This window comes from Phocoena phocoena, chromosome 7 (assembly GCF_963924675.1).
Source record: "Phocoena phocoena chromosome 7, mPhoPho1.1, whole genome shotgun sequence".
In the NCBI taxonomy this organism is placed as follows: domain Eukaryota; kingdom Metazoa; phylum Chordata; class Mammalia; order Artiodactyla; family Phocoenidae; genus Phocoena; species Phocoena phocoena.
Genome location: NC_089225.1, coordinates 56,778,774 through 56,794,417, shown reverse-complemented (window position 1 = coordinate 56,794,417; position 15,644 = coordinate 56,778,774). Strand labels below are relative to the sequence as shown.

The 15,644-nt window shown below is 36.6% G+C and overlaps 1 protein-coding gene across 1 annotated transcript in view; it reads left to right on the top strand.

Moving 5' to 3' along the window:
- The first annotated feature begins 3,331 nt into the window (after positions 1-3,331).
- GPR155 (G protein-coupled receptor 155) overlaps positions 3,332-15,644 on the top strand; it is a 36,470-nt gene continuing 24,157 nt past the window's right edge. Inside the window, exons 1-4 of the mRNA XM_065880150.1 lie at positions 3,332-3,797; positions 11,487-11,886; positions 13,904-14,069; positions 14,969-15,124. Of these exons, the coding sequence (XP_065736222.1) occupies positions 3,332-3,797; positions 11,487-11,886; positions 13,904-14,069; positions 14,969-15,124 (1,188 nt within the window). The remainder of the gene's footprint in view (positions 3,798-11,486; positions 11,887-13,903; positions 14,070-14,968; positions 15,125-15,644) is intronic.

Sequence of the window (15,644 nt, the reverse complement as noted above, 5' to 3'; positions counted from 1 at the left end):
ATCTACATGTCGCGGAGCAACTAAGCCCGTGTGCCACAACTACTGAGCCTGCGTTCTAGAGCCCACGAGCCACAACTACTGAAGTCCTCGTGCCTAGACCCCTTCTCCTCAACAAGAGAAGCCACCACAAGGAGAAGCCCGTGCACCGCAACGAAGAGTAGCTCCCGCTCGCCGAAACCAGAGAAAGCCCGTGTGCAGGAACGAAGACCCAACGTAGCCTAAAATAAATAAATTTATTTAAAAAAAAGAAGTATATTCTCTTCCTGTTGGAAAAAAATTTAAGATGAGATAAAACTTTGTATTTGTAAGTCCTTTTTGGTTATTTTGACTGCCCCTCAATTAGCAGATATTGCTTTTAAAATATCAAGGAACATTAAAAGAAACTTCATGGGAAGGGGAAGATTACTTTCCAAAGTTTTTCTCTTAATTTTTGACTAACTGAAAGTTAAACCTGGGCCTTGCTACAGCTATTTGACCATCACCTTGAGGGAAATAAAGAGCTCTCCCTTCCCTGCTAACAACTAAGATCAAACTAAATTAAACTGAACTCCTTAACTGTTTGGTATAAAATGAAAACTGATAACCTTACAACCCATCCCATCCCTCTGTTTTAGTTGGAGGCTCTTTAATACCAAGTATGTTTGAAGAACTGCATAGAACAATGAATTATATTTAATTTACTACCATTCTTCTTATTATTAGGGCACACAACTCCTAATAGCAACTGCTACCACTTCTTGAAGGCCTACTTTGTGATAAGCTGTGTATAAAAGCTCCAATCCTGGGGCTTCCCTGGTGGCGCAGTGGTTGAGAGTCCGCCTGCCGATGCAGGGGACGTGGGTTTGTGCCCCGGTCCAGGAAGATCCCACATGCTGCGGAGTAGCTGGGCCCGTGAGCCATGGCTGCTGAGCCTGTGCGTCCGGAGCCTGTGCTCCACAATGGGAGAGGCCACGGCAGTGAGAGGCCTGCGTACCGCAAAAAAAAAAAAGCTCCAATCCTCACAATAGCCCTCTAAGGAGGTTTTTACTCTCATTTTACAGTTGAAGAAGCTATGGTCCAGAGAGGCTGAGTTACCCAAAGAGTTGATAAGTGATAGGCCTCAAATTGGGTTCAGGCCATTTGACTCTTTTCACTGAACAACTACAAGTTTAGTTAAAACTGTTGGTTTAAAAATTATTGGAATACATTGATATGCAAGTGTGGTACAAATAAGGGGTAGGGAGCAGTGTAAGTTATAATGTTCCAGGCAAAGAAATATAGGGAACTTTTAAAAAAATAACAGAAGACTGGAGTAGTTTATCACCTTAATCTTTAGCACTGTCTTTTCAAGTCCACATCTCTCAGGGGCTCCAAATGTTTAACACCTTTGTTCACTTGTTTACCAGCTCCTTACTTCAATTATGGGTACCTATACCAATCAGTAGCCTTCTCAGGATATAATTTGATGCTTATTTGGTAAACTTCAAGTATGTGAGTATTACAGGTTTTGTGTATATTGACCACTCCTATCTAATCCTAGGAGGAAAATATTTGTCCTGATCCAGATTAAATGTAATGTTTTTAAATGGTTCAGTTTATACCAGGGTAGCACAGAGAAAATTATCTCATCCAAACCCCCAGTTGTATCAGTTGTTAGTCTTTGGCCTGCCATCTGAGTCCTTAATGTGATGTGGGTGTTTGAGAACTTAACCTGGGCATTATACATTTCAGGAAGTATAAGCTTTTTTACTTTCTACCTTGTATAAGGCTACTTTAGATGGTTAACCCAGAATAATCACTTAGGAATTAGCAATTGTCACTATGTCAATTTCAAGTTACTAATAAAAGCTGGTTAGTTGCAGAGTTGTTCAAACCTAATGTTCATTGTGTCCCTGGCAGCAAGAGGAAAGTCTGGTAAGTATTGTCATATTAACGTAAAGTTTTCCTTGCTTCATTTTCTGAACATCTTTAGAACATTTTACAAGACATTTTGTGTTCTTTAACATTTTATGAACAGCTTTGGAACATTTCAGAACACATTTTGTGGTCTTGGTGAAAAACTTAGAATACTTAACATTCAGGAAAAAAAACCAAAATTCTGTCCATGAAGTAGATAGTTCCTAAGAAAGAACATTGATCCACTAAAGGGTGAAAGGTTTATTTAAGAGCAGGTAATTATTTTAGTCTCCTAAATCTCCTGTGTGCTCCAGGCACAGTGCTTGGCATTAGGGACACAAAAGTGAGCAAAAACATGCTTCTATGGTACTTAAAGTCTAGTCAAGGAGACAGACATAAATCACACAGTCACTCTAATACATAGTATAATTATAAACTGAGAAGAGTGGCCTAAAGTTAAGGAACATGATTCTATTTGAGAAAGACTCCTGGCCTGGCTATGGTGTTAGAGGAGCCTTACCTGATACAACGACTCCTGAATTGATTTGGATATGATTCGGAGGATGGGTAGTTGTTATGTGGGTGGGCAGGGAAGAGAATATTTTAGTGTGAACTGCATGGGCAAAGCCCCTGTGGCACAAAGACTATGGGGAATTCAAGACAGCCAATATGTCTGGCTGGTGTAAAAGGAACTAAGAGTAGTCTGGTGGGATGCCATCATTTTTTCTTTCATTCTCTCTCTTATATGCCACCAGAAGTTATATTTAACTTTTGTTAAGTGATTTATTTGTGCCAGATGTGTTTGTAAGGACTTGATATTGAATAATATCAAGTTCCTATGAGGTACATACTATTATTGCCATTTCACAGATGAGGAAATGAGGTACAGAAAAGTAAGTTACTGGTTCAAAGTTGATCAGTGATATTCTATTATACTCTTCTTCCTATCCTATAGTCAAGTCCTTCCGCAGGCTGGAAAGGACCTTCCTGTCCATTGTGACTCTTAGATGTAGCCCTGAGAACTTCTGAAATTTATGGAAAATTTGGCTGCAGGCGGACATTCAGTAGACTCTGTGGGTGCTGTGTTCTCATCCACTAGGCAGAGCTTGACTGTGGAGCACTGGAGAGGAACACAGGGCATCATATTACAGCTGTAAAATCTGTGGATCTTATTTTACTCATATCTGATACTGGATATCGGAAAGCAACATAAATATTTTGAGCTGACCCACCTTTGAGAGTCAAGAGGCTGTTGTTAGCAGACACTTCCACCCATTCTATTTTTCATTGTATTTTTCTCTGATGGTTGTTGAAAAAATTTGTATATTTATTTGGCCATTTAATAAATCTATGTTTGCCAGTATATCCTTTCAACTAGAATTCTTCTCATTGATTTCACACTGAATCTTTCTTCTTTCTTTCCAGAGATCAGGTTGCAGTTGGAGGGTGAAAGAAAATGAATTCTTTTTCTGATATACCTGCCAAGAACTTGACCATTGCAGTCAATATGACCAAGACTTTGTCCTCACCAGTAACACATGGATTTAATTCCACTAATGACCCACCTTCAATGTCAATAACAAGGCTTTTTCCAGCCTTACTAGAATGCTTTGGCATAGTCCTTTGTGGCTACATAGCAGGAAGGGCCAATGTTATAACATCAACACAGGCGAAAGGACTGGGAAATTTTGTCTCCAGGTTTGCACTTCCAGCTTTATTATTCAAAAACATGGTTGTACTTAATTTTTCCAATGTGGATTGGTCTTTTCTTTATAGTATCTTAATTGCCAAAGCTTCTGTATTTTTCATTGTATGTGTATTAACCTTATTGGTTGCCAGTCCCGATAGTCGATTTAGCAAAGCTGGACTATTCCCTATTTTTGCTACACAGAGTAATGACTTTGCATTGGGATATCCTATAGGTAAGTTACTTTTTATTTTTTAAGTTTTAAAAAATTTCAGGTCTTTTAGAAGGTAACAAAATGTAAGGCTTTAATTTGAATCTTTTAACTAAGCATTTGTTAGTGATTTATACTTATTATATCTAAGGAATCTTTCATATTTTTTCTTAAATATGTCTTAAGTTAGATGAATTATATTTTTTCAGAGTTTGAGGCGCCTTCAAACATCTACCTGAAATAAATGGGCATATCCAAATAAATTTTGTGAGTCATCTTTCTAATAGTATTTTTTTTCTTCTCAATAATCACATATGAAAGAAATATAATTTCCAGAAGAGATCAGATTCTGATTTAAATTATGTAAAAAGCATAGGCATACACCTGTTTAAAAACTGTCATTATTATTAAATGTTAGCAGTGGAAATTTATGAGTGACTTTTTCCCTTCCTTATTTTTCTTTCCCTCTAGAATGTATATTATTTTACATTAATGCTTGTTATTGAGTTTTTGATTCAAAATATCAGTGTACTTTGGTCGAAGTTAATTTCTTGTTTAAGGACAAAATGAGGACTTCTTTTACCTTTCCAACTTTTCCTTCTTTAACTTTCCAACCCTTTAAGCAGCCTAATTTTATGTTTCTATGTGTATATGTTTTCCTGATGAAATAGTAAACATACTAGTTGGGGATGTTGAGATATCTTAGAAACATATTCTATTTTCCAGAACTCTCTGCCACCAAGAAAATGTATACTTAGTAACTACTTGTTTTTTAATGTTTTTTTTATTGTGGTAAAAGTCACATAATATAAAACATACTATTTTAACCGTACTTAAGTGTACAGTTCAGTGGCACTAAGTACATTCACATTGTGCAACTCTCACCATCATCCATCTCCCAAATTTTTCACTTTCCTAAACTGAAACTCTGTCCCCTTTAAACACTAACTCCCCATTCCCCCTCCCTACTCCCCCGCAAGCTCCCAGCCCCTGGCATCTACCAGCATACTTTCTATGAATTTTTAAAGTTTATGTTTTGCTTTGATCATGTATCATAATGTAGGGATCTGAATATTATGGATATAGTAATTCATTCATAGGAACCTGTTAGTACCAGTGACTGTGCCAGCTGCTGGGAATACAATTGTGAACAAAGTTCTTGTACATACTGAATTTACATTTTAATGGGAAAGTAAAATAAAAACAAAAATAATATCAGGTAATGACAAGGGCCATAAAAACAAAGTAGTCTTATTTTACAAGGAGATGGCATTTGAGGTGGGGAGCAGGATCAGTGAAGGCCTCTCTGGTGATATAACTTCTGAGCAGAGACTGAATGAAACTTAATGAAATGGACAATTAAAATCTGCCATTAACTTTCAAATTTCTTATCTTTTAACTACCCACCCCCCAAAAAAATTATTACACCTCTGGCACGAAAAGGATTCTAGTGGACTATACTTTTCATTATTCTCTTCCTCCATATTGCTTACCAGAAATAGAAATATACCTAAGAAATTATATAACTATGAATAGGAGGTTTATGAGAGTGGAAAAACCAGGCTCTTAGATAACTGAGCTGTGAATAGTCAGAAACTATATAGGTGTTCCTTTAAGGTTAGTCAATTTTAAAATTAAAGGATGAGCCAATCATTTAAATAAAGACTTTGGAAATAAAAGAGCAAGGAGTTAATGTGTTGCCCCTCTCTTCAGGTGCATTAATAATGTACATTTGTCAAGGTATTGATGGTATAAGGACCTTAGAAGTGGCTAAGTATCATAGTGTTAAATATTTAATAAATAGTGCTATATCTTAATTTGGACATGAACTGTAAGTTTCATGCTGTCATAGAGTAGTAAGCCCATAACTAAATAGAACTAACATTTGTAACTTTATAAGAGTATTTTCTTATATACTTATCTCATTTGAGGTAGGGCAGATATTATTATCCTCATTTTCAAATAAGAAGGCAGACTTACAGAGATTTAATTGTCTTACCCCAGGTCACACAGCTAACAGGTGACTGAGACCCAAACCTAGATTTAAATCCTGGGCATTCTCTTATGCCACACATTTATATAACATGCCCATTTGATCATCAGAAGACCCAGCTAGCCCTTATAATACATTATTTTCACAGAGAATCAAAGTTTTTCATAATCTTTACATTATTCAAAAAAATTCACAAAATGAGTAGAAGTGGAAAAAGACCTGTTAGATGAGTTTATCCATTTTCATATTAAGGCAGAATCTCCAAATAAAAAATATAGTCAGCCATTTTCATTGCTGCTTTTCTCATGTCCCACATTAAATCTGGTAATAATCATGTTCCCAGCAGTATGCTAGCCCAGTTCCCCTGATGATTATGCTTGCAGATTTTGAGTTGTAATTGTTTGTTTGATTTTAAATCACAGATAATGTAAGAGCTTTTGTGACATTAGGTTGTAGACAATAACTTTACCAGAAACCAACAGTATACACAGAAGTGCTTTTTCATATATCTGCAGATTGGAAGCTGTGGTACAGAACTAGGGCCATGTATCTGCTCCAATGAGATTATTTATTACTGCTGTTCATAGCCATCTGCCTTCTGGCTATGCTCAGGGTGAACAGAGAAGACTATGTCTCTAGAGAGAAGACCATTCTTTTTGTTTGTTCTGTGGCCTCTCCCAAGAATTCCTACTCTCTAGTTCACAGATAAGCATGGTAGCTTAAAGGAAATGTCCTTTTTACAACTGCATTTGTTCTACAACATTGGTCCAATTTACAGGTGACTCAGAAGAGATAAGTTAGTGATTAAAGAAAAAGGACAGTCTGTGTTTACTTTTCCTCTATACTATAATTATAATGGTCTATGAAATTGCATTAAAATGATTTATCTATACTCAAGTGACATAATACTACATTGCGTCATTGCAGACAAAAAAAATAGCAGTACGCGGGCTTCTCACTGTTGTGGCCTCTCCCGTCGAGGAGCACAGGCTCGCTCCGGACGCACAGGCTCAGTGGCCATGGCTCAGGGGCCCTGCTCCACGGCATGTGGGATCCTCCCAGACCGGGGCACGAACCCACGTCGCCTGCATCGGCAGGCAGACTCTCAACCACTGCGCCACCAGGGAAACCCATGCTTGCTATTTTTAAAAACAATTCTTTTCAGAGGTACTTTAAGAAATCTGAGTATGAGAAGAAACCAAGACTCCACTGAGGTGAAATGTGGATTTTAGCAAATTAGAATGGTTCCCTGCCTCTGTCATTAAAAGATACAATAGGGCATAGTTAAGTGCTATAATTCATTCTTAAACAATGCTGATAGCATAAGCACCCTGACTAATCATAATTATGCTCTAGTGCTTGAGCTGTAAACAGAAAGGAAATGAAGCATTTAACTATATGCCATTAAATAATAGAATGGTCTTGTCTGGGTCTTTGTGTTATTTGCTAGGGATTGAAACCCTGCAGTAATCAAAATAGGAGCCACAGTGGGTGGCTAATTTTGTCTCTTAGTTCTTCAAAGCTATATAATAATTCCTCAGAGTGGGATTCTCCCCTCTCCCCAAGAGCCTTATTTATAAGTATTAATTAGAACTTAATAGTTGATACAATGATTATAAGTCTAATTTGTTAATATGGGTCACCACTTTCAATTATTTTTCAGATTTGAAAAACTATACTCAGATTGATAACAACAGAATAGTGCTGCGGGGGAGGGAGAGTGGTGGGATGAACTGGGAGATTGGGATTGACATATATACACTAATATGTATAAAATAGATAACTAATAAGAGCCTGCTGTATAAAAAATATATAAATTAAATTTAAAAATAGTGCTGCCTATTTATAAAGATGGAATGTTAAGTAATTATGCAAATGAATGGCAGAATGAACTGAAATTCCCATATGAACCCTATTCTACTAATTAAACAAGTATTTATTCCCAACTTTTTGCTTTCCCACTAGACTATACTTCTTTTGCCTTTGTATACCTGTTCAACTGACTTAAAATACCCCAATAGTAGCCTGCTTTATAAATATTCAGAAGATGAAAAAAGAAAAAAAATTGGATATAAAAAGAAATGGGTTCATGGATAAGAATTAGTTATAAATTGCTATGTTACAAAACACATTTTCAGTCTGTCTGAAACCTTTGACATTCATTGATGTGTTAATTCCATTCAGCAAGTATTTTCAGATTTCGCTTAGCACTCAGCTGGGACTGGGGGTTATAAAATGATACCTTCAAGGAACTTAGAATTTGTTAAGATGGCACTGATACAAAAAGTTCACAAAGTACCAGAGCCATCCAGGGAAGGAGAGATCCATGATGTAGACTGAAGACTCGGTGGAGGAAGTGGTACCTGAGACAGGCCTTAAATAGTAGGCAAGATTTGGATAAGAAAGGAGAGATTTCAAGAAGTTGGGGGATGATGAAGTTGGGGAATGATGATCGGCATGTAGAACTAGAAATTATGAACCTGGTGTTTATCCAGCATTACAGTGATATAAACTGGCTGATAGAGGCTTTGCACTAAGGTATAGTGAGAGGTGAGCTGGATAAATAAGGAACAGATTGTGGCGACTAGATTGTGAATGTCAAAAGAAAGATTTTATATGTGGTCTTGTGGGCAGGGAGAGCTGTGGGAAAATCTTAATTTTTGAAAGTTAAGATTTAGGTGATATTGTTGGTAGCAAGTAAAATGGATAAAGGGGATGGTCAAGAAAAACCAGAAGAGTATACGTTGGTAAACAGAGTAGGTAACCCACTTTTGAGATTTTTGACTAGTGGGAGTAGCAGGAATCAAGATTCCAAGTAGGAATCAAATACAAAAGATCATGCAAAAGAAGAAAGGACTTGGTGATTGGCTAGGCCTAAATATAGACTTTTGTTCAAATTTGCATTGAGCATTTAAAACAACCCGAAGTCCATTATGTAATGGTGATTAAGTGCTACTGTACCAGGAAAGTACATTTCTGGTAAAAAGGCATTAACTTAAGAAGCTTTGTGTGCTGTAAGTTGTCAAAGGAAATACCTTATGCGTTTTACTTTGGCTACTTGGGAAAATTCTTAGGCTCAGATTGAAAACACAAGGCTTTTCTAAAATATACTCTCTATTTTAAAAATTGAGGGGTGGGTATAGACACCTTTCTCTTTGAGCTAAAATATCTAGTCAGAAGAAGTGTAGCTAACTAGAAATAGTTATCAAAAGTGCTGCTTTTTTTTTTTTTTTTTTTACTTAAAGGATGAAACCTTATGAAACATGAAAGAGAACCACAGAGTTATAGAGCTATATATCTAATTTGGAAATCAGTGGAAAGAATTTGTGAAATTTTATGTAGTCAAATATATTTTGTTTAACATTTCAAAGATATTAGAGACCTCTGTATGTGCTTAGTTGAAAAAAAGGGAATTGAATCTTATAAAAAGTGGCTTTTAGCTAATGAGAACAAGGCATTCGAAAGGTTATATAATCTAGTTTCATAACTAACAGGACGTGTGCTTGACATTAATTGAACTTATGTATCCTGAGTAAGCAAACAAATATATTTTCCTACCTGTGTCACTTTATCTTAATGTAAACTGAGAAACCTAATCTTTTTCATTTTTTCACATGATTGCCTCTCTTGTGAAGCAAGTGATTGTGAGTGATTGTGGCTGTTCTTATTTTATCTGTCTTTCTCAACTTGAAATCATTTATGAATCAGGCTTTGCATATATTAGGTTGAATAATTTCAGAATTCATTGCCAAAAATGTGCCTTGAGACCAATTTGATGCTGCAAGGCTCTAAGTTGCCGTGATCAAGCCAAGACCAGGCCACCAACCCTCACATGAACCAAGAAACTGCTAGAAGTCTGATCCAACCCATCCCCTTCCAAGGAGACTCATCTCATGCAATGGTTAGGTTCTAAAGTCATCATATACAGTTGAACCTTTGAAGAATCCCTCAAATCACCCACAAGATGCAGCACACGTACTTAGTGTATATTGTACCACTTCTCATAAGTCTACTAGCCAGATTCTTCTGCAGGCATTGCTCTTCTTCAATGAACAAGTAATTAGTTTGCACTTGGGAACATGTTTTATGCAAAAGAAAAATGAAGCCTATGTTTTCCTAAGAAAGTGTAGTTGAATTTGCATTAAATGTGCATTAACATGAATTTACTGTATTCTCCTCCCAAACATTCCTTAGATCCACCTTTCCATCTCTAATTCTTCAGCATCTTCACTGGTCTTCCTTCCTGAAGGTATTCATTCCTCTCCAATGGAGGCTGCTCATTTTCTCATCGCCTGCATACCATGTGAGCAGTGGGTAGGCAGGATTGGCATCCTCATAGCCACTGTGTACCACTGCTAGGCCATTATTCTCTCTCTTCTGTAAAAACTGCTTCGTTGAGGTCCCTGCTGCCTGGCTAAACTGCTCATCCTCGTTGCTGTCATCTGCTGACCTCACTCGTCATTCCTCTTCATTCATTGAAGACCAATATCTGGCCCACTGTCATCTTCTCTACTCCCAAGTTTTGCTTGTTATCTTGTTTAACTTTAGCATCCATGTGAACTACCCACCAAATTCTCTGCTCTCTCAGTTCCTTGACCTCCTCACCTCCAATGATGTTTTCCTGTACTCCACTTCAGCCACCAACTCCCATGGCCACATCCTGGACCAAGTCATCTGGGAAATATTAAATCCAATAGCTCAATATCTGACTTACTGTGAACTCCTAAACTTCCAGCTACACCTACTTCTTGAACTTCACAGGGACCTCCAGTCTCTAACCGCTCTGCTATCTATCTGTTAGCCATCTCCCATCTTCACTTCTTTTCCTATATAGCTTGGACTCCATCGCCTCAGTGCTCTTTTTTTTTAAAACATTTTTAAAATAAATTAATTTAATTTTATTTATTTTTGGCTGCGTTGGGTCTTCGTTGCTGCACGCGGGCTTTCTCCAGTTGTTGCGAGCGGGGGCTCCTCTTTGTTGCGATGCACAGGCTTCTTATTGCGGTGGCCTATCTTGTGGAGCACGGGCTCTAGGTGCGCGGGCTTCAGTAGTTGTGGCACGTGGGCTCGGTAGTTGTGGCTCACGGGCTCTAGAGCGCAGGCTCAGTAGTTGTGGCACCTGGGCTTAGTTGCTCCACAGCATGTGGGATCTTCCTGGACCAGGGCTCGAACCTGTGTCCCCTGCATTGGCAGGCGGATTCTCAACCACTGTGCCAGCAGTGACGTCCCTCAGTGCTCATTTTTTAGTCTGTTATCTCCTCCTCTCTCCTGCGTTCTCTGTGCTCTGAGTTCTGCCTCACCACTCCAATGAAACTTCTCTCTCAAGAGAACCAACAACCACCTTATTGCTATGACTACTTAAACATTTTGTTAGTAGATTTTTACCTTGAATTGTTTTAAGAATTCTACAATTCTGCCCCTTTATTGAGACTAGTCTTAGCCTCTAAGTAGTAACAATTAGTGGGTTTTACTAAAAATACTTTTTAAAAGTTGATTATCATTTTATAAGCTAAATGTCATTTAATATAGTGGGGTTTTTTTCCTTTTCAGCTTTATTACTAAAACATACTTTTCCAAAACTAGGGTAATGAGGTCATTCTACACTATTTAGGTTAATTTACAATATGTTATAATTAAGCATGGAAAACATTATATTCATAATTTATTAATATATTTCTGTGGTAACCATTTAAAAATCAATTTTAATTTGTATTTTGCAGTTGAAGCTTTATATCAAACGACATACCCAGAGTATCTCCAGTACATTTACTTAGTGGCGCCAATATCTCTTATGATGTTAAACCCTATAGGGTTTATCTTCTGTGAAATGCAGAGATGGAAAGACACTCCAAATGCTTCTCAAAACAAAGTGAAAATTGTGGGACTTGGACTTCTGCATGTGTTACAGAACCCAATAGTATTTATGGTTTTCATTGGCATTGCTTTCAATTTTATTCTTGATCAAAAGGTGCCCGTATATATGGAAAATTTTCTTGATGGACTTGCGAATTCTTTTTCTGGATCAGCTCTATTTTATCTTGGTCTTACAATGGTAGGAAAAATAAAGAAACTGAAGAAGTCAGCATTTGTTGTACTAATCCTTCTCATCACAGCTAAACTGTAAGTTTCACTTATTTAACTTGGGGATTGTACTTTGTGAAAGCCTTATTTAGCCCGTTCGTTGGGATATGTCTCTATTTTCTCCATTAAATAGTTTGATAGTAGTAATCCCTCCTAATTGAGTAGTTACAATTTAAAGGAAAATGTGATATTGGTATATTGTGGAAAGTCATTTCCATGTAGGTTACTCTTTACATTTTACTGTCAGAGGATAAAGACTATTGGTTTACCTTCAGCTTTTTTAAAATTTTATTTTGCGGTACGCGGGCCTCTCACTGTTGTGGCCTCTCCCATTGCGGAGCTCCGGACGCGCAGGCTCAGCGGCCATGGCTCACGGGCCCAGCCGCTCCGCGGCATGTGGGATCCTCCCGGACCGGGGCACGAACCCGTGTCCCCTGCATCCATCGGCAGGCAGACTCTCAACCACTGCGCCACCAGGGAAGCCCTCCTTTCAGCTTTTATATAATTTTACTTAATATCTTACAGTGTCCTAGTTTGATCATATTTTTAAAGGAATTTTGCAGGATTTCTGAGTTTTCTAAATTTATTAAAATCCTATTGGCCATGATGAAAACAATAATTTTGAATATAAACTTCTATTTCATGAATTTGAGGGAAACATTCTAAAATTCTGAGGGTGGCTGAATATAGGTAAGTCAGTAGGAATGATTATTATTAACCATCTGATCCTAGCCTGTAAATGAAAAGTTCTTAGCTCCTTAGTTGATAGTTCCTTCAGCCTCCTTAGCTCTTTAGACGTGGAGTTATACTTCCTGGTAAAGGTGACATAATTTTACTACAAGATTATCCCAAGGCACTTGGGGCATATTTAACTATTGAATTTAGCTCTTGTATAGACAATTAAATTCATGAGACCAGTGCAATATGAAATAGTATCTATACTTTCAAAATAATAAGAATGAATATAAATTCTGAAGATTACTAATAGTGGTGTTATGCTCTTGGAAATAAAGTATTATTTAGTTTTTTTGTTTAATTTTTGGCTGCACTGCATGGCATGTAGAATCTTAGTTCCCCGACCAGGGATTGAACCCACGCCCCCTGCAGTGGAAGTGTGGAGTCTTAACTACTGGACCACCAGGGAAGTTCCTTATTTAGTTTTTCACAGCAATAAATATGGTTCTAACAATAATAGTAACACCAACCATTACTTATAAGTATTTAAATATTCTCATTTTAAAAATCTTTTTTCTGGTTCTTTGATCCCTATTACATAATTTCTTCTTCTTTTAATTAAAAAAAAAACACATAAGAGTAGTTCTTTACTCCATCTGAGAGCATGTCTGTAGGTGCTGCTGTGACAATATTAACCTTGGTTTTGTTCTTTCTAAAGGAAAGCTCCATTAACTTGCTACTGTTGATATGGTCTTTCTGTGGAATCCTGGAGGATTTGTTTAATAATTAACTCTTCACCAGATCTGGATTTCATAGTTTTCTGCTCTACCTCAGTTATTTCAGTTCCCTTTGCTAAACATTTTTTCTTTATTAAGATAAAGAGCTAATTGTAAGATACCTGTTTCTCTACTGGTTTTTGAAATCTAACTGAGTAGCATTGTTATCATTACCTGAACCATTTAAACCTCTAATCATAATAAAGGTCCACTTTTTTTTTTTTCCAAGAATGAGTTTAGTAATTTTCTTGAAAAAGTTTACTCAGATTGTCAGTCTTCTTTTTTTCTTTTAACATTTCAATGAACTAATAGGGAAAGCAAGAAACAGCAGTTATAATTGCAACTTTTACAGATTTTTTACAAGAAAATTATTCATAGAACAAAAAAAAATTAGTTTTTTTCCTCCTAATTCCTGATGTTTGAAGTATTTCTAGAATATTGTTTTACTTTAAGTAGCTCCAAGTTGAATTTTTTATTCTTTCAATAAAATGATACCTTCTGGGCAGGAGAAGAATAACCTAATGCCAAGTTCACTAGAGCAATTTACTATTTGGGGACCAGCATACTTTGATACCAAGCAAATGATGCTTTTCTTCTTTCTTCAGCCTGGTGCTGCCACTTCTGTGCCGAGAAATGGTGGAACTCTTGGACAAGGGCAACAGTGTAGTGAACCATGCAAGTGTATCGAATTATGCATTTTTGTATGGTGTCTTTCCTGTAGCTCCAGGAGTGGCTATCTTTGCAACACAGTTCAACATGGAAGTAGAGATTGTATGTATATATTACTTTTTAAGTTTGATTGTTTGGTTAGTAGAAAAATGAATTTTTAAAACACAGAAATCTACATTCTTTTATGAGAATTTGATATCTGTAAATTGCCTCATTATAAGTAAAGAGACATTATGTAACATCGTGTAACAAGTGACTTATTTAATCTGGGGTCTTTATTCAGCCATGACTTTTTTCAGTAGTCTTTTTTAGTTTCAAGTATTTTAATGCTGTAATTTTAGTTAAGCCTAAAGGTTATTTACAGAAGGGTAACTTTCAAAATTTGAGGGGAAAAAATCTGATTTATTCATTGATAATCCAACCACCAGATGCAAAATACCACATAATCAACTGCAATAAATAGCTAAATCAGTTAACATCAATTAGTGTCTAAGCATACTATACATGTTATCTACAGCATTAGAGCAGATGTTTTTGAAATATAACATGAAGGAACTAAATTGTTGACCAAAGCTTAGTTCCATTATTTAATCGGTAGAATGTTTGCATGGTAATTTTTCTCTTTTTGAAATTGTTTTTATTGCCCTATATTTTATGAAATAGTATGGAAGGAAACTGGTCATCAGTTTAAGTAGATCATTGATATGGTTTACTTTCTGGAATCTAGAGATATAAACATCAGATGTGGGATTTCTAGCAGTTATATGCAAATATAAATTGAGCATAGACTGGAAGAGAAGCCAAGGGAACTTAACTGTGTTTTCTTTTAAGAACTCTAAGAAAAGGGGAATATGATATTAGATAACATGCTGGATTCTGTGATGTCTCTTTACTGACTCCTGCTTTTATTTTAGAATGCCTTAATGTGCTGTGGCTAAAGTTTACGAGAATTGTTTGAGTGAGTCTGTGACTCTTCCTCAATTTGACTTCATTTTTTGCAGATAACCTCAGGGATGGTAATAAGCACATTTGTGTCTGCGCCAATCATGTACGTCTCTGCCTGGTTACTGACTTTTCCCACCATGGACCCGAAGCCATTGGCATATGCCATCCAGAATGTTAGTTTTGATATAAGTATTATCAGTCTGGTCTCCTTGGTAAGTATGTTTCAGTGTAAAAATGAATGAGAATCACAGAATGAATTTGAGAATAGCTTGGTAACAGAAAGTTAGGGAGTAAAAATATAATTTCTTATGCAATACAGAAAGCTAAAGCCTACCCATAAAATATAGTATCAGCCTTCTGAGTTTTGTCTTTCCAGTTGGGAGTTAGAGTTATATAACAGACAAGCCATGAGATTTAGTCAAACTTGGATTTGACTCCTGGCCCTGTGACAAACTAGCTGTTATTTCTCTGTGGAGTTACCTAAGCCTCTCTAAGCTTCAATTTTCTCAACTATAAAATACAGATAATAATTTAACATATTTCCATGGTTTGTTTTAAGGATTACATGAGACAATATATGTAAAAGGCATTCTGAAAATGGTGAATTGCTATATAAATACTAGCTATTGTAGAATCATGTTGTAGGAAGGGATCTTTGGGATTAAGACCAAACATCCATTTAATGTTAATGAAACTTTTGGGTATATCTAGCTCAAATTAAATACTTATACA